The 19,935-nt window shown below is 43.8% G+C and overlaps 1 protein-coding gene across 5 annotated transcripts in view; it reads left to right on the forward strand.

Annotated features, from left to right (window-relative positions):
- The window catches only part of LOC149729800 (homeobox protein Meis1-like), a 31,135-nt gene that overhangs the window by 10,000 nt on the left and 1,200 nt on the right, over positions 1 to 19,935 (forward strand). For 4 of the 5 annotated variants that reach the window (XM_089887130.1, XM_089887131.1, XM_089887128.1 and 1 more), the window contains exons 5-11: positions 1,179 to 1,229; positions 1,621 to 1,767; positions 6,052 to 6,238; positions 10,389 to 10,537; positions 12,726 to 12,802; positions 19,457 to 19,515; positions 19,617 to 19,727. In XM_089887130.1, the coding sequence (XP_089743256.1) occupies positions 1,179 to 1,229; positions 1,621 to 1,767; positions 6,052 to 6,238; positions 10,389 to 10,537; positions 12,726 to 12,802; positions 19,457 to 19,515; positions 19,617 to 19,727 (781 nt within the window). The remainder of the gene's footprint in view (positions 1 to 1,178; positions 1,230 to 1,620; positions 1,768 to 6,051; positions 6,239 to 10,388; positions 10,538 to 12,725; positions 12,803 to 19,456; positions 19,516 to 19,616; positions 19,728 to 19,935) is intronic. The other variant, XM_089887133.1, reaches the window with a different exon arrangement.

The following is a 19,935-nucleotide window of genomic DNA, read 5'->3' on the forward strand; positions in this document are numbered from 1 at the left end:
CTCACGACTCTCATAAACCGCTGTTAATTGTTTAAAATACGATCAGAATATTTGGATACCATGTGCTTAAGTTGTCCTGTCTTCCCCTATCATACTATGTATACTTTAAATTACATTAACTTTTCGTTATGGGTTATATAAAATGGCGGGCTAAACGTTTAGGTAACACCAGTTTCCATTTTCTTAATGGAGATACAGGGTATACGCCACGCGTTCAAATATGCTTAGATCATAGGCGATTGCTGTCGCCACTTTAAGAGTGGAAATGCCAGGTTGGCAAAGCATCCCGTCGCGGCTGGCAACCATTACGTAATCGTAGTCTTTGGGAAGGCCGACCGTTCACAACACTGCTATGTGGTTGCTGGTAGATAAGGTTGCGCTGACATCGCTCGCACTTGCGGCTCGGTTCTGAAAACACTGCCCATGCTGCTTGCCCATGGGGATCTCAGCTTGTTTTACGCGCCCAGCAACGCTCGGGGAATGCGTATCTATAGTACATGGCGGTGACAATGAATTACAGCCTAGGCGAAATGTTAAACAGACAAAATCGTACCCGCACCAACGAGTAACCAAACTCTTAGCGCATGGTACAGAGTAACTAATTCAAATACAGGCAGAAACTGAAGCGGTTGAACTATAGTATTACGTAACAAGATAATTAAACGATATAGGCGCCCTTTGGCGTCAAATTCTAAACAAAGTAGCAACATCATAACCAACTGTCTAGTGTCTAATGGCAAGAAATAATTATTGCAACACGGAAATACCGTACAATTTCCCATTCCTTTAGCGTTTTGTCACTTGGAGGTGAACCTGAAACCATTACGCTTTAAACATGGGTGTATACAGCTGGTACAAGCTGCCAGGCTGTATACTGCTACCATTTTCAATACGAGCAAGCGACTGCTCACCTTTGTAAAATATCCGAAACCCTTCCTATTACAAGTACTAGTTGGCGAACAAACGGTAAGAAATTACGATATAACGTATAACCGGCTGTGTGATGTTGAATTAAGACGTGCCTGTAAAATAAGACATCACTACGATCGCATTTCCAATTAGGAAAGCGACCGTGTCAATCGACGGCGTTTGATTAATAGCATTGAGTTCCTATGTAACCGGTTTACATTAGTGCTAATCCGTTAGTTGTTTTAGTAACATTTTGTTCACACTTTCAGATGATCCTGTCTATTCAGGTTCTGCGTTTCCACCTGCTTGAGTTAGAAAAGGTGAGAAAACATATCTTGTGTTTTACTTAACCCTATGTTCGTGTTATATATAGTATTAACCCTATGTTCGTGTTATATATAGTAGAATGGGGGAAGATGGTACACCTTTCCATTCTATTTTCTCGTCCCATTTGGTAGTAAACAAAGAAAATTCAAAGAATTATAAAACTGCATCCCCCTGACTCCCATAGACTGTTGTTAACTGTTTAAAACAGGATCAGGATGTTTGGATATTATGTGCTAAAGGTATCTTACCTTTCCCCACCCACTATATTTGAGAACAATTTACACACCGAGCCCTATACTTTTATTCTGCTTTCAAAAATACCACCAAAGCAATTGCAAAAAATCCCGCATATATAAGTACAATAACATTTGCTTTCTGCAACAGGTTCACGAGCTATGTCAGAACTTCACATCAAGGTATATTAACTGCCTAAAAGGAAAAATGCCCATTGACCTGGTCATAGAGGATCGGGAAGGGGGAGTCCCCTCGAAACTGGAAGCGAATGAGCCGACCTCATCAGGCTCCGAACAGGTAAGACAGAATGTTTTTGATTTCACCGTTTTTTAAATAAAATTCATAACAGTAATGGATACGTGCGTTTGACCGTAATATAGAATTTGTTGGGTCCAGACTTTCTGTTTTAATTCCAACGCCAAGTTTATAGCATAGAAGATAAATTGTCGCGCGGAGTTTAAGTTTTGCGATCAAAAATTGCGACGCGCATGGTTTACCTGATTCGGGAATACTTAGGAATTTCAGGAGCTGTCAAGATTGGTCGGGAGTTGATTTATCATCGGCTTTTCCTTTGTTTCCTGCGTCAATACCCAGCTCTTGGTAAATTGGACGAGCGCGGGACGTCACAGGGCGTTTAATTTAAAGCCCATGTATTTGACCAGCGAAAATTAAAAATAACTTCGATTGCCCTGGCATCCGTTGACGCGGCTATAGGGCAGTGTATACCTTCGCATCAAAATTCATAATAAACTGTTTTGATCTGCGCGCCAGTCTTGACAGCTGCGCAACGTCGAGACACGCAATATTACAAATCCTGGCACTGGTGTGTGTGCTTGGTGGAAATCCTTACAATAACGAAGACTAAACTTACCAACGCTCAGTGCTGACATATCACGATTTTGTAAGGACAGACAAAACAAGCCGGCGCATGCACGTCAGCAAGTTTGAATGCCGATCCCCAGACATACAGTTAGCCTGTGTACATGTTTCCTTGCGTACCTATACGTTTGCCTGGAGACGACAGGCCCGCTGTCTCAGTATAAATTATGCTCGCTTATTGGCGGACAAACATGCGCCTTTTGTTTTTACCGCTGGGTAAAAGACACCGTCATAAAACGTACCAGACAAGTCGTAACTCATAACTGTTTGGCGTCTTGCACCAAATTTTGAGTAAATAATTCCAAACATTTTCGAATATATAGTAGGGTGGGGGGGGAGAGATGGGCCTTCTTTATCGCATATTATTCAAATATCCTGTTCGCGTTTTAAACAACTAACACCGGTATATGGGAGTCGTTATATAATTCTTTGAATGTTCATTGTTTACTACCAAACGAGGCGACAAAATAGAATAAAAAGATGTCCCATCTTCCCCCACCCTACAATAACTTGGAAAGGGAAAGTACGATGAATATGGTGCAGTTCGGTTATAATTGTCACAATTCCCCTTTAAAATAATACAGACGGTGTTTCACACTATGGTTTACTATTTACTAATCTGTTTTCAGTTATCCTTATCATTTAATCCGGTTCCCTTGTTCTTGCCCCATTTGCCTGCTTTAGAAAGGAGCGACGTGTATATGATAAGGGCGCAATGGCGGTGCGTGGCTCGTAGCGACGGCTTGTTACATACGGCTGTGGAAACATCCAATTCGAGAATATTTGGAGACGCTTTAATTGATTGCCTTCCGAGACAGCAATCGCTTTAAGGATTCCCTGAAAGATAGCGTAAAAGTTGGGGATGTAATATGCACACGTAGTCGTATTACGTCGCATAATTTCACGGCATATACGGCGATAGCTCGATGTCTGGGTCTGCGATATTGTTACACATGTTTCAATATTTGCGGAACTCGGCGCTCGGTGATTGTGCAAACTCGGCCGGGCTGCGAGCCGCCCACTCCCGCCTCGATAATCATTAATTGCCCGATGTTGAAAGAGCGGCCGACCCTTGTGATCGTCGTTTCTCGAGTGGGGAGGCTTCGGCGCCTCAGAAGCGAATCTTGAGTGACGTCTGCTTCGAACGACCTACGTCGTAACGATGTTTGTTTTTTCTGATCGTGAAAAATTAAAACAAATATTGAAATGAAAGTACATAATTATAGTACAGACTGTTCGAAACGGTATGTTTGGCGGTGTTACAGTTCTAACCCTTATCTCCAAAGTCCCGTACGAGTAATCATATGCTCAAAAGGCCTGGTAAATAGCTTAAAAATTCCAGTATTTAGGGACGCCTTCTGTTTAATATTAATTCTGTTTATGCCACGATCGTCTTGGTGTGGGAAAGCCTAAAATCGCAATGCTAACAAATCGACTGTCGGCGTAAGGTCGTTTCTTCAACCGCGCAAGTATAATAATAATTGCATCTTCGCTCATTAAAATTTGAATTGCTCTCTAAACATTTAGTTGGATACGGCAGTGGCTCGTTAATTTTTAATTGACCGCTGATGATTACGTCGCGCGAGTCGGCATCGCTTTATCTATAACAAATAACCGCGCAACCCTACTGTCAGTCACAACATACTACCCTGGTTCTTTTGGCAGCGGTGCCCTTGGCGCCTCCTAACACCAAGGAGAGCGCTAATTTCTAATGCTCCGCCGGTCCACGAGCGTAAACGTAATGTATAATGCAGAGGGCGGATAAGATCTGCTTGGTACAGGGTCATTTACGAGCTGTTCGTACGATATAATCATAGATTTGCCTGCACGACATAAAAACTCCTCCTCCATGTATATGTGGGGGGAGAATCGGTACCTATCTTTGAGACTTGCTCCTTAATATTTAATGCGCCTCCCTTGCTCCCATACCCGTGTTTTGATGCTGTTAGCTTGTTCCTTAGCACCCCGAATCGGGTATTGGGTACTTCTCAAAGCAAGGATGCGTCAGCTTAATTAATCTGTACACCTTTTATAACTTGGAGCTGCGTAAGCAATAAATTTGAAGTGCATAACGCTTGGCAACAACAAGGTTATCGTGGAATATACAGACGCCGTTCATCGCCGCGGTTTAACATCTGCAGCAGAAAATTGCATGCGACGTTTACAACACAGTTTGTATTTAAATTCTGCGCGTATCCGTTTAACTGTTGCAAACAATCACAGTTTCGTGTAGCGTCAAATTTAAACTTAACCACGGACGCAGTTTTTCGTGGAAGAACTAGGTTTACTAGAGCAGGTGCGATTGTTTGTCGACAGACTGATTGGCGACCACGAATGGCACGATCGCCGCACTAAGGCATGAGTTGTGTTTATTTTACAACACTATAAGATCCAAGATGGACGAAACCCGCGTATAAAGAAATCCTATGTAAAAAGGGGTCTAGCGGTATGGCCAAAAATGTCGAGAAAAAATGACTAAATGAATAATTTCCATGTGGTATAATTTGTACGTTACGTAATCGGGATTAAACATGTGTAAACTGGATGTCTGAAACACGTGCTGTTTTTGTCGTTTACAAATTCGCGGGTGGTTTTATTTGCATATATCTTTACTAATCGTACGATTAGAGGCACACATCTGTATCCGATCGACCTGACTGGCCCCTAGATGCTTTATAAGGGTGTTGATGCGACGAATCCTGCATTATTCAGTTAAGTTCGATTTTCTGGTCAGGCAGTATACCAATTGAGACGCACGGAGAAATATTTTTAAGCTCAAAATGGTAAGAAATCCGTATGTGAGATCACTGACGATGGGCCCTTCGATAAAATAACTCAGAGTCGCAGCGCGAATATTTTACTGCGTTCGAATCGCGGAGATCCGAAAGTGTGGATACCTTCAGCTATATAGTACGGGCGAGAGAAGACCCAGTAGGCGTAAATATTTAGCTTACCGGCCGCAAATCGAGGCTCACGAAGCACTGAAGTCTGAAGCGCACCTGGCCGGTGGATTACGCAGTGTTTATGCGAGTAATGACCGCTAGAGCAGTGGTAGAGCATGTGTGGCCTCAACCGCTTATGAGTTGCGAATAAATCAAAATTAGCAGGGTCGGCGACTTTTCTTTGAACCGCTGCCCGCGTATGTAAGCAGCTGAAAAAACTCCTTCACTATTTACCATAACAACGAGGGTTGCAACATTATTTGCGCCGGGTATTTGCGGAACACGGTAAAGAGTCAACACCACGTATTTGGGCGTACATCCCGATCTGCTACTTTGAGACAACCTGAAATAAATTAAAAAACATGTCGTATAGCGGTCGGTTGTAAAACGTTCTGTCGTCGGTCCTCTGACGAACCAACGCATCTTGTACCGAGTAATAACCGTAACAGTTATTTTTAGCGACGCAGACATCCAGCTTCAACAGGCTGTGTATAGTAGGGTGGAGGGGACGGGACACAGCACATAATATCTAAGTATCCTGATCGTGATTTAAACAATTAACAACAGTCAATGAGAGTCTATACGGTTTTACAATTCCTTAAATGCTCTTTGTTTACTAGCAAATGGGACGAGATATTATATTGAAAAGGTGTCCCATCTTCTCCCACCCTACTATATATTAGCTTTATTTCTAAACTAAAAACGTCCACCCTGAAAAGGTTGTGTTCTGCATAAATAACGACGTTTTTTTTTATTTCAGTCATTCTATAACCAAGAAACACCTTCCCACCCTAGTATGGATACAAACGCTATGCACGCGGGTAACATGGGCGGTGGGGGGCCTGTGGCAATACCAGCACAGTCGTCATCCCACCACCACCTACATACACCGTCAACACATCAGCACCAACAGCAACATCACCATAACGCGGACTCCAGTCCAACAGGTAAGTTTTGTTTACCAACTTTATAGGTTACCGAAATCAGTGATAGCATTAAAGTGTGTACCTTTGACTTTTGTTCCTTTTGGAAGTTATACAAATAATGTTATATCACGGGATCTAGTTTTCTGTTAATCTCGTCCGAGGTTGTGTGCCTTTGCACTTCAAGTGTAGCCCCACCTAGCGAAATAGTTAATTTAGTAAGGAGAGCAAAGCCGAGAACAAAGATTCCGATATGTTTACCAACGCATGTTTTTGGCTCCTTGGCCGCGATTGGCCGTGTTTGCTTCTTACTGTCATCGAAAAGTCAATGATCACCCGTGATAAGGGTAGCCGCAAAATAAACGCATATTATGACGTCACACAGACGGCAGTTCCAAAGGACGCCCTTTACGAGAAGCTCGATTAATCACCGGCCGCATATTTCATAAATTACTTCTCGATTAAGATTTATAACTGCACGCCTACATTCTCAAGTTTGATTCAGCGCTCGCATTCAGACCGGCGGTTTTTGCTAATAAACCGACGTCGAATATATTCAGCCGGCAGTGATCTTAGTGGGCCTATGGAACATATGTCCCGGTTCGTTTGCTCATATTACTCTCGGAGCGAGGTGCGAATTTGTTACGCTTATTGACCGCGCGGGGCATTAGCACAGCGGCTTAGCTGCATTATTAGCCCCATTAAGTTAAATGTCTCCTAATGATTTTAACGAAGAAGCGGCAAGGCGACGGTTTTAATCGATCGAGTCGAAACCCAGGACACTCGCGGAGATCGGCAAGAAAATCAAAGAATTAAAACCGGTCGAAAAATGAACGTTTTACCGCGGCCGAGTGGTATCGTGAGGTTATAACGTAATAAAGTTTATTGCGCCGGCGGAATGAGATTAAAGTTAATATCCACCTTGTCAGCAAGTATTTAAAACTTGGGAACAAATATTATTGCGCGAACTCTCAGCGATTTTCCAATACTGCTGCCGTCGGCGCGAGTCAAGCGTTATATTCACACGTACTGGCGCGCTGGGTCGCTTGGAAGGATGCAGCGACTCCCGAACCGGCGTGGGCCGCATCGATTCCTTGCGAGGGTAGAACCGACGGCGGGCAGGGGGTAGGGTGAGGGGTCACGATGCATTATTACACACGGCGTGTTTTTATCCGTTTCCAGTCTCCTTCTGAAATCGATAGCTTATAAATATTTTAGCAGGCTGCGCTGGCCGAGCCCGCCGGCTTAGATTCGAAGCGCACGGCCTAGCTTTATAAGCCAGAGAGCGTGCTCGTTATTAGGCGCGGCGTGGCCACTATGAATAGCTAAACGCGCGCGATTAGGCTCGTGAGTTCACCGTCAAGGTCTGCGGGCGCGTTGGTGCTCTCTTCGCCGCCGAGCACCGGTCCCATGGGGCTGGATTCGCATGTCGCGCAGCCCGCTAATGCCCGATCTATCCGGCAAGGCTCTTTCGGCGCCGTGTTTTAATCAGGCTCTAAATTAGCCGAATTCACTTTTTTAGTTACATTATTGCATCCGTAAACAATGGGCGACCGTTTTTAAATTCTCCAACCCTCCCCCCTACGAGAAATGGGTCGCTCGGCAGCACTCTTATTCTACAGAGCGTCTTGTATAGCGTTTGTAATGGGATAAGCGGCCTTTAATGCGTCATAATGCAAACGCGCGCAGTATGTGATTAATATTTCATAATGCACCAATAGAAATGCATCGGGCTGCTTCAGTGCACCTAACGATACGTGTTCTACGTCATAACTGCTTTGAATGCAGCTGTGGACTGAAATTCCCCGTTGTTTAAAATTCACGGCCACGACGGATGTGTAACTAGTGAGTCAGCACAAGCACCACACACAAGGATCTTATTAATTTTTTGCTTGGTTCTGATTAGGGACTGTTTTGGTATGAAATATGACTATAGTAGACCGGGGAAGACGGGACATCTTTAGCACATAACATCGAAATATTCTAATCGTGTTTTAAACAAATAATAACGGTCCATGGGGGTCGTAAGGATACGATTATATAATTTTTTGAATGTTCTTTGTTTACTACCAAATAGGACGAGAAAATATAAAGAAAAGGAATCCCATCTTATTCCCCCGCCCTACTATATAATTGATACGCGCCGGCTTACTAATACATTTTGGTTGTGTATTAGGGTTTAAACGACTACAAGTGATCAACGTAGGGAAAAAGTAACACGGTGAAATCAATTCTACAAATCGATGGCGAGTTACACAGCGTCAGTAGGACGGTAGCACGTCGAAAGGCAAAAAAAGATTTTATATATTTTCACTCTGACTGAAGGCGCCCGTTTGCTAGGAGCAAGAGAAAGCAAATGACGGCGTGTGAAAATTAACAAAACCTGCAATGTTGTTTTGTTTGCCGACTTCGGGGAGTTTGTGAAAAGTTTACAATATGGCTGATATTGACATGTCCGCCATTTTGTTTTTTAAATGGTTCTGAATCTTGCTTTGACAACCAAAATAAAAATAGTGACCAAAGGACAGAATAATTTATTAGAGTTCGAAATTGATTTAATCTGTTCACGTAAACGGAAAACAAATTTGCGACTAAAGTTGCAAAGATTAAATATTTAATTTTAAAAAAGGTAAAACGTGCTTCTGCAAAAAATAGCACCCGAAACTGAGCTAAACGGTAGAAATTCAGTTGTTGGTTTTACCAATAGGTTCCGAACAAGCGAGAGGTGATTAATAGGCGGCATTTATGTAAGAGGGAAGTAGTTGGAATTTGTTGTACACGCTACTAGTACTGCGTAAAGTAACTTAAGTAACACCCCTTCCTGTACAGCCTGTTAAATACTGTGAAACGGAGGTGTTGCTTTGCGGCTTAGACGATTAAAACACGTAGCAAACAATCGTTTAGAGGCAATTAAGTAACCGGGTCGTGTGCGAGCATTTCGACTGCTGTCAACTGCAGCTTACCGCGCTGGAATCGATGGGTTATTTGGAATTGCGTATTAAACTCGAGATATGACAGCTGCATATGTCGACCTATCAAAAAGCATTCATGTCCATTGAGCTGTGCGATTATGACGGTATGATGACAACTTAATCCGTTCGTGATGGCAAGGCGCTTATGTCGTGTAATCTCCATGTTTGACCCTAATTCTGCTGGGAGTATGGGACCGAACATGCAAAAGCAAGCTAATGTATTTCATTGGATCGAAGACCTAATCAAATCGCATTCAAAGGGGACTCATCCGTTTCTTTTCCGCCTAATCCAGGCGAAGCTAAGGTGAACGGAATTTGAGGGACGCGGCCAAGTCTTTCCACGTTCAATCTAAACACAGAAGCTAAGCAACTTATTGATTTAACCCCGACAATGTAACACAACGCCTGCGGGTTTCTTTGCCACCTGCGCGGTGTGAGATTGCGAGCAGGACTTTTAGCCTCGTTCAAATGACCAGAACTGGACGTTGATCAACGACTGCCAGCTGGGCCGGCTAAATCGTTTCAAGGTGGTACACACATGACTACTAAGGAACAGTTCACGATCTTGGCAATTTGGACACAATTTTGTTGCAATTTGGCAATTTTGAAGGTTAAAGCGGAAACGGTTTCGCGGTGGGCGTTTTATTACGAAAAACATCCGATTTCGCGGTAATTCGTAACGGAAACACTGATGAATTCTGCGAAATTGCCGGGAAACACTAGTCTTAAACAATTTGACAAAATTCACTAAAACAATTTATCCAAAACAGCAACAAGGTTGCTGAGTAGCCTTTTGTTTTTCTAGCGCGGTTCACTTAGAAAAACGCTAATTATACGTAAATAAACAATACTCAGTAATACAGATGCAAAGGAAGTGTTATAACTTCGCAAACGTGACTACAGTCATACAGATACCATCTAAATGTGACATTCGTTTGAAGCGCCGAAATTGTTTGTGCAAAAAAACAACCCTCTATAACGACAAAATTATAATATGATATTGGTAAAGCACAACTGATACTGCTTCAAATTTTCCAGTTTAAATACGAACATAATCATGTTTGGAAAAGGTGTAATTGAGAACCTTAGTGCATATTTTAAAGTCAATACTGCCAAAAAAGTTAAAACTGATACAAAAGTCAAAACTGACACAAAAAGTACAGTTTCTGTTCCTCCAACTCAAAATCCATTTTTTCTAACAGGAAGCACCATAGAAGGGAGTACATACTCCGGGGAAGGAGGTAACGAAGATGATTCCGATCCCGGCAAGAAACCCCAGCAGAAGAAAAGAGGAATCTTCCCAAAACAAGCGACTAATATTATGAGAGCTTGGCTTTTCCAAAACTTAACGGTAAGAGTATTTTTAGATTGTTTTTGTTTTTAATTGTATTGTTGGCGAATGTATAGTGGGTTAGGAGAAAATGGGACATATTTTCATTCTATTTTTTGTCATATTTGGTAGTAGTAAACAAACAAATTCAAAGAGTTATAAAATCGTATCCTCACGACTCCCATAGACCGTTGTTAATTGTTTAACACGATATTTGGATATTATGTGATAAAGGTGTCCTGTCTTCCCCACCTTACTGTATGAAAGCTTTGAAGAAAACACTATGAATTGCACTTGAAATAAATGTTAGCATAACAACTTGTTTAGTATTAGTTTTGTTTCGTAATTGTACTGTTGGCCAATAGATAAAACTAAAGTTTTATACAAAACATTACAAACTTTATCTGACATAAGAAATTGCTTAACACCAGCCGTGTCAATAACACCTGCGTTTATTTTCGATCCGTCTGAACCTACCAGTTAAAATTAATCGAGACTTGTTGATGGATAAGTCGCAATAAAACTCGCTACTTTTAATTCATCCTCCTTCCGACTCGTGTACGGCTAATTAAAGGGCAGGATTCGACTTTAATTAGCGGAGTCCTTTTGGGATCCGAATTTACCGCCTGTCTGCGCCTAATCATTACACGGAGTGGGGGCGGGGTATTGTCTTAGCGTTGATACAGCTACTGAAACCGAGCGGGCGTGTTCGTACTCTATTAATCGACCCAGGTTAGCAGCGGAGCACGCATGCGTCAAACGCGCCGTGACAACGTCATTAGCGAACATTATGACTTGCCAGTCAATCACAATGGCCGCAAGATTACCGATCAACGGCTACGAATTACTTTCCTAAGCCCGGGCCTGGGTATTGATCTTACCAGGCTATCGTGTAATTCAACTTTGGAAATAAAGTTCCGGGGTCTAAACAAAACACGGTTCGCTGTCAAATGATCGGAATTATTTTCCACATCTCGTATAAGTCAACCGGTGACATTCCAAGCATCATAAACGTCGATAATTCGACTTTTTGGTCAAATAATCTCGTCTAGTATTTCATATAACTTCGAAGTTGAATGTTTTTGCGATGCGTAATATTTTCAAAATTGGCTGACTCCGAGGCGCACGGCCGTAATTAAAAACCCAGATTAGTGCGCGCCCGCGAACACTTAGTTTAGCCATAACGCGGATGACATACCTCCCGAGCGGATTACTAGAGACCACCCACTGTTGGGCTAATCGCGTTGGACATGGGAGATACATAATGGCAGATGGGTAACGGTCCCGCCGTGTGAAAGCATAGGCAACGCGGGCAATATCAGCGTGTCGAATCGGTACAACACAGACGCACGCTTACACGCAATAACCGCCGCTTATAGGTTTGCAAATGCACTCAAACAGTTAAGCAATAATAACCGGCACATGTTAAAATATCCGTTTTATAGTTTAAAATGTAGCTTATAACGGTCTGTATCCACACATTGCGCTAAATTCCCTTTAAGTTTTCACAAGCGTATTACATTGTGTTGCTATCCAACCCAGTTGTTTACTAAACCACTACAGTTTGAAGTGAGCCGTGGTATTTAGGCTTCGGTATTTATCTCCGTTCCCAGCATCAGATAAAACATGGCGGGCAACGATGGCTTCTCGTCATCCTATTGACGTGGCCTGGGGCGTCTGCCGCCTCATGTTATGCCACCCAGCTTTCGTTGTTTAACGATTTTCCACCGTCGTATTATTGATAATTTCAAACCAGCTGCAATCCAATCCCGATCGAACTCCTCACACCTACTTTTGACGCCTAGTGAGCGAGAGAAATGATTTCAAAGCGACATTGTCTCGAATTTTGATACCTATTACTTTTTAAACAGTACCAAACTATGACTGATGGTGCTTAAAAAACATACATTATATATAGTAGGGTGGGGGAATATAGTGTACATTTCATTCTATTTTCTCGTCCCAATTGGTAGTAGACAAAGAACATTTAGAAAATTGTTAAACCCGCTTTAATTGTTTAAAATACGATCAGGATATTTAAATACTATGTGCTAAATGTGTCCCATCTTCCCCGACTCTAGTATAACTTCTACTAAATTCAACCAAATTACATTCTCCGTACTTTATTAGGAGTATTACTTTTCTATTGTTTTTGTTTCGTGTTATTTTAAAAACAGCGTTGTTTACACGCGAATACTTTACATTCCAGCACCCTTACCCAACCGAAGAACAAAAGAAATCTTTAGCTAACCAAACCGGGCTTACGATACTGCAAGTGAACAACTGGTAAGTCCCGTTAGATTTGAATGGGTGGGGGGGTTAATGGCTTTTATAATTTGTTGGGCGAAATGTGACCGAAAGTCAGAATGATTGTATTGGTAGGGGGCCGTATTGCTGTTGACAAGCAAGCATGCTAGAAAAACAAACAAGTAACTGACACCCCTACTTTCGTTGGCCGTTTGACTAAAGACCTTTTGCAGTATCTGGATTAGACGAAGTTTTACCTGCCAACTAATTCGGTGCGGCAGGTGTGTCGGCGCAGTGGGAGGTCTTAAGTATAAGCCGCTTACCGGCGGTCGAGCCACCTGAAAATTGCGGCTGAACAGGGCAGACATAACTCAGAAGGAAACCTAGCCAGGTTTGCCCGATGAATAATTCAAGTTGGCTGCAAAACAATGAGCGGACAGCGCAAGAGAGCTGCTGACAGCTTATGCTCCTAATCAAAGCGGTTATTGAGCCAACAGCAGCCGAAGGACTGCGTACCGATACCGTGGCAAACGTTAAAGTGCATGCGAGTTTGTTTTTGTGATGATTTTGCAGTCACATCATCGCGCTGTCAGTTGTTGAAATGTAACTGTGTAAACTCGTTTGCGGAACTGCAGTGTGTCACTTACGCTTCCGCGCAATCATACTATACCTGAAATCGCTGCCATCAAAACAAGGGGATTAACACGCGGTGTTTTACGTCATAGGAGGTGGAATTAATCCTGCACTTTTAAAGGGCTGAACATTCTTAACAGCTGGCTCGGTTGCAGACTGTTTACTCGTACCTAGCGGCCAAGAGTGCCTTCGCCCGACGAAATAGTCGCCAGCTCATCAAAGTCGTGATCTGATTAGAGCTTTTCGGTGGTTTAAGCTTTTCGATTGGGATTAGCGTCATAAGGTGGCATTTCTGATAGGCCTGTAGTGTTGGTTGAGAACTTTGAAGAGACCGAGATCCTGATGGGCGTCCTGGTATTAAACGGGAAAGATTAAGAGTTGCTGGAGTCGGAACATGGGCAGGAAACCGCACTGAAATGACGTAGTTGCGTATAGGTGGCGTGTGAATACACGGTACGCGAGTGTTCCGTTCCGAAAAACGTGCGACATTTGGAAAGAATCGCGAATTCGGCGGCGGTTTAACAATTAACATTTCGCGGCCGAGACACCAAACAAAAGTTGGCTCAAATCACGGCGTTGGAATGCAAGTGTGTTGTTTGCCTAACCCCAGCCTTCGCTTGCATATGCCCTCAACAGCTGGGTTGAGGTTCGGGCCTTTTCTGAGGGGGTTCTGCCTCTGCCCTTGTTACGTCACAGAAAGATAGCGTTACCTCGATATGATGATCATTATTCGTAGACCGCGCGCAAATTTTCGATCGACGGCGATAAGATCAAAGACGCGCCGAAAATCGTTCGAACTTGAGAAGGTGATAGAAACGAGCTTCCCAGGTGGTCTATATGACTACAGCATATATGGAAACTTATGCTACGAATAAGCATTCGCCAATGCTGCTGAAAACGCCGATTCATCACAATATACAGAAATCCGACACTTCGAGTGTCGGTACTTAAATTCAGAGATCACATTGGAGTTTTTTTATGCGCATTTTTAACGCGGTACAAGTTCGAGTTGTTGTTTGTAAGACTTTAGGTAGGTTTAAGTGATAAAATACTGAAAATAGTAAACGTTTCGAAAGTGACAAAATAATTAACGCCCAGAAAGTTATTTTTGACTCATTCGGTGCGGAATTGAAAACGTCCCGAATTTACCCGCAATTTCACGGTGAAATTTCGACATGGCACGGTCAGCGTAGAGCAATGACCTAACCGCACCGGCCAACGATGTTTCCATAACACTGGACCAGGTGTGCAACGTTAGAGGAGTAATGAGGCTCGCGATTTAAATAAAGATATGGTAATAACGGACGCAACGGAAAAGGGGCCAATTCGGACTATTTCCCAGTGGTGGGCGCGAAGACAAAACAGAACGATTTTTAAAATTTTAGTTTTGTGGTGAAATTGCGCGTAGAATAAGACACATTAGGTATGCGTGAGCCAAAAATGCTATGATACGTTACTAAGCTGACGCCGATTAGGCTCTAAACAACTGACAGAGACCTGATTTGGAGGCTAAATAAACAGCACTTCGGTTCTCTTTGTTTTCACAACGATTGGGAGATCGCCTTTCAGTGCTTAGAGTGTGAACTGTCCTCGGTGCCGGTGAACCTAGTCCCACAACCAGGTTTCCGCTTGAAAATCATTACCGCTTATGGCAACTTCGCGCCCGGGCGGCCCCTCGCTTCTACTGAAGAGGCGCAGGAGTTCATAGAACGGACACAACGTCTATGTGTTTTTAAGCCGTCAACTGGACCCTGTTTGGTGTGCGTTCAAAACAACAGCTCGGAAATGCTGGGATGTACGGCTAATTTATTCTTGGCGTAGCTGGCACCGGCGGTGAGAATAATCAAAGAAAAATTTTCAATTGGATTTTTTAACTAAAAAAAAACTATTAAATAATAATTATAATAAAACGACTGTATTTTATGTAAGTGCCTGCGGAACAAGAATTACGTTTCGGCGTTTACTGTCATGAATTTCTTAACGATTTGCCAATCACGCAATAGGTTTGCGGATCGTACGCGTTATCGTTTAGCAGAAGCATCGGGGAGGAGCGCTTGTGTCTGTTTACCTCGCTTTAGAATGCGCCATCATAATCCTAAGCAAATTTTGCCTTGCCCGAGAAATTCTTTTTCGATAGATCTGAAATCGGCAGTTCGGCAAACAAACTAATGCCCCTTCGTCAGTTACTCGCTCTAATCAAACACGCGCGCGATCGCGAAGCTTTTGTTACGTTGACGCTATCGTGCCGGGGGTGGTGTCTAGGAGGCACCACGCTATTGTGATGTCATATTCCACGCCGCCCGTGGATAAACACAGGGGTCCGGCGATTAATCGCTCACCGAAAATGGAAATCGAAACGAGAACGAAAAAATATCAAGAATACATTCCACCTTAACCGCGCGAGAGGGATTTTGTCGGCCGAGTAGACACCAGTGACAATTTATTCGCCGATCTTCGATTTTTGACGGGTTTCCGACGTTTCGCAGCCAAATTGAGCGATGGGGACGAAACCTTACCGAAATCTGGTGATAGGTGAGCGAAAACAACCCGGGCGTTTAGACTCGAATTGAAATTGACGAATATGAGACGTGGTGCGTCACCAGATTTAAATGAAATTCTTTTTCGCACGACAGAAATTCTTTTCGATCATAAACCAGAACACAGAACGCGTAATCCTCTATACAAATTACTTTTTTTGTACTATTGATTGTTTTGAGAGCAGTTAGCTACAGCACGCGTGCCCTACTGCAATCTCAGAGTATTATGACATCACAATAGCTGTTGTCGGACCACCTGCAGTGCAAAATAGCTTCTGGCACCAGCCAGGCTCTGACCATTTATCCGGATCACTCTCACTCTTGCTCCGCTTTTTCTCTTCCATTTCCCACCCTTCGCCCACGAACTCTCAGTGTTATATCTAACTATCCGATCGCCGCTGGTTAAGCTACTTACCTGTATCCCATTTCATGTTTAACGCCACTTTCAGCGCCGCTATGACAATTACCCGTAGCTGAAGACCCGATCGGAGTATTACGGGTTTTAAGGATGCCCAGTCTCACAGTTGTGAAATTCGCGCCGGAAATTAAAGCCACAAAACTCGGGACTAATCCGGATTGAGCAGCGCGACAGTCATGGCTCCAGCAAGAGTGCTATAACAGCTCTTTAGCGCCAGCCGCCGGGCGATATTATTTAATTTGCGACTTTTCTCGCCTGTGATTAATGGCCGCCGAAATGCGGGTGGCAAAATCTGCCCTGTGTTGGTAAACTGAACCATTTTTAGAGGCAGGAGACAAGCGTGCACGTCAACTCTAATCGTTTCACACCTGCACTATTAGTTTGTGTACATAAGCCCTCCCGCCATTCCGTCCCTGCAGAAAGTGCTTTAATTTCGCTTTCTTCAAACACCGTTCGTCAGCTCCCTCTGGGTTGAACGCGTCCAGCGGCGACAAAAAAGGGTTTACACTTACACCCAGGCCAAGGTCATTGACTTCGGGGCCAAGGTGAGGTTTTGCCGGGACGACGTCCATCGCCACCCGGCCACGCTCTGTCGCTAATCTCGAAGTGTGGCGCATTCGATGAGTCGGCTTTTGTTTTGACACTCTTTCCAGGTGTCTAAAGTTAGGTTGTACCGCAGGCATCCGGAGCTAAAGTTTACGGCATTTGATTTTGATCCCCAGTCGCCCCCCTACCGCGAAATAACCGCAGAAAATAATAAAGACGCGATTTCTAACAAAAGAATTAACTATAAGTAAGCCGCAAGGTAAAACCTTAGAAAACAATTTCAAATCGCCCATACAGCAATCTTAGTTGGAATGAGATGCACGGTAATCACCCTGACGTCATTCGCGGCGAAACTCCCATCCTTGAAACACTTCTGATTCGGTTGTTCTTATATGGCTTTGACGACAGCCCGGCTCACGTAACATTTAACCAACGCACTGTCATGCTACAGCTGTACATATTTCGTCAACTACATCACGCTTACGAAACTTAGTGGAGAAAGGCGTTTACCGTTTCTTTTTATAGTACATACTGCTGAAAGACTGGGTTATTTGAACCATATTAGCGATATACGGTACCGACTGTAAAGTTATCAATATTATACATAACTTCAAAGGGATTCACAACGTGCAAACAGATGGGAGACGGTGGCTAGGAAAGCATAGTGTCACTGTGGTGCTTTCATAAATCGTGGGGTTAACGCCTGTGTTTACGGTGCTGGTTCGATCGTAGGCCACGCCGCCTTTATCCGAACCCAGCGATCACAATCGGCTGACCGCATCGTATTCGAATGAAATGATGCGTGGGCGGGCACGGTACGCCAGGATCGCCCCCCGCGTCACCGCTTCCTTCTTAATCTAACATCAGCTACTCAATCCCGTCATCGTACTGCTTTCGCTTGATTTCACCCCAAAACACCGGTGTGGGTCGCGACCCTCCCTTGTAAGTGGGTGTAATCCGCATTCACTCATCGACGACGACGCGAGTTTACGGTCGTGCCTGCCGTCGCTTATTCCGCTAACGTGGCCGATCGCGACACCAATTCATTCGGCCGACGCAGCTGCTAGCAGCGTCGTCAGGTATACGCGGTACCCCGAAATCTCTGCGCTTTGTTTTCGGTAAAAAATCATCAGATCAGGTTGCAGTCACAACCTCTGTGCCCGTTCACCCGGAGCGCTCCCCCAAACATCTCTCTGCGCGGATTCCCTATCTCATGTTCGGCAAAGGCGGAACAATTAAGGTCCCGGAAAGTAGCACGGATCGAGGCCTGGTTCTCGTCACGGTATCTCATTTCTTATCGTTGCTGTCGCCTCGCCGAAGCGCAAGCAGGCACGCCAGGCTTGCACCAATCAAAACAATGTCTACGGAACAAGTGGCGAACGACGCCGCCGCGGATATGTATTTACGCGCGCCATTAATCAACATTAGACGCAACGATCAAACTTTCAAGTCTCCCAAAAAAGGAGCGAAAAATGCTCGAAACAACCCTGAAACTCCCACCACCCCTGAACCATCGATGGTATTGCGAAACTTTTTACGCTGTCTTGAAAACGCCCGAGCATTCCATACCACGAAAGATGATTCACAAACCTCAGCCTTTACAGAGTTACCCGACCGCCATTTTGGTTTCAACTTAAACGGCCGTGATCGATCAAACACGCGTTCCTATTACGGGTCGTACGCAGTTAATTGGCCGTCAGTTTGCTGGACACTGATCGTTGAACAAAATACGGTAATTGTCCGTCAACTGGACTGTACATATTTGCAACATAGACCAAAACTTAAGCACCGATCGCAAGGTTTCGTATATCGTTTGTCAGGATTCCAAGCAATCTTGGCATCTCTTATCCGCGATAATTGATCGGAAAGACCGTCACGCCCCATTGATAGCCACGTGATTATCTTTTGAAAATGAACCCTGGATTTAGAGGCGAGGGGTCATTTATGTTTGCCTTGGTCAGCTAACCGTACCCCAACCTAACGACCCATGGGACTTAACCCCTGGTAATTGAATGGAATGCGCCCGCGTTTTCAAACGCTGCTTAATTTCCACACTGATAATGTGTCTAACCGATACAACTCACGGTGCCTGACGTTGTTTTAACCCTGGAGCTTGCGCTCGAGCAACATGATCCCACGAAAAGTTCGAACTCGGGGAAAATACTTCTAACTGATTTATCTGCGCGCCTGAAACGAGTACAATCGCTGGAAAACTTGCAATCCGAGGTGTAAATGGACCTACTGGAAATAAAGACTTGACACGGCCCATTAAACACGCGGTGGCGTGCAGCACACTGCGCTTGCTGGCCGTCCTTTTGAACGTGCGGCCGATGTCAGCACCACAGCTAAAACTCAGTTGAACAAATTGACAAGTTCTAAAGTTACCGGCAGCACCGGCTATTAGCGGCAACTTTAAAATAACGGCCACGGTCCGTCCAAGGGGGGTGTGTAGTAACCTTGTTTTTGGCAGTGTCGGCACTTTTATGACCTGTCCGAAAATTCCTTTTATGTTAGTGTAAGTCTGTTATAGTGGCTTATCGAGTCTGTTTCTTGTTTCAGGTTCATTAACGCGAGACGGAGAATAGTCCAACCGATGATCGACCAATCCAATAGAGCAGGTAATTGCCTTATAAACACATAGCGTTATAACGCCATTATAATCTGTCATAACTGGCGTGACAGTTTTGAGAACAAGTATTAATCTATGCTACGTTTACAGTGAGCAATGCTATGGGACCATACAGCCCTGATGGTCAATCTATGGGCGGCTTCTTATGCATGGACGGACAGCCACCGCACATGGCAATGCGTCACCCAGGATGGCCGTCAGGTAAATAGACTTTAACCTAATAGCGTTCAATCTAATAAGGATAATTTTGCGAATATATATAAAGTGTATAATAGTTTTTAGGCTACACGTGAAGTTGCGTGACTTTGGATTACAGTTACATCTTTTAATGGATTTAATGTCTTTATATTTTAAACCATGTTTCGTATAGTATGAAGTGTCTTTTCTCGTCTGTATCAATTTTATGTGT

Source organism: Ciona robusta, chromosome 10, assembly GCF_009617815.1.
Source record: "Ciona robusta chromosome 10, ASM961781v2".
Taxonomy (NCBI): Eukaryota; Metazoa; Chordata; class Ascidiacea; order Phlebobranchia; family Cionidae; genus Ciona; species Ciona robusta.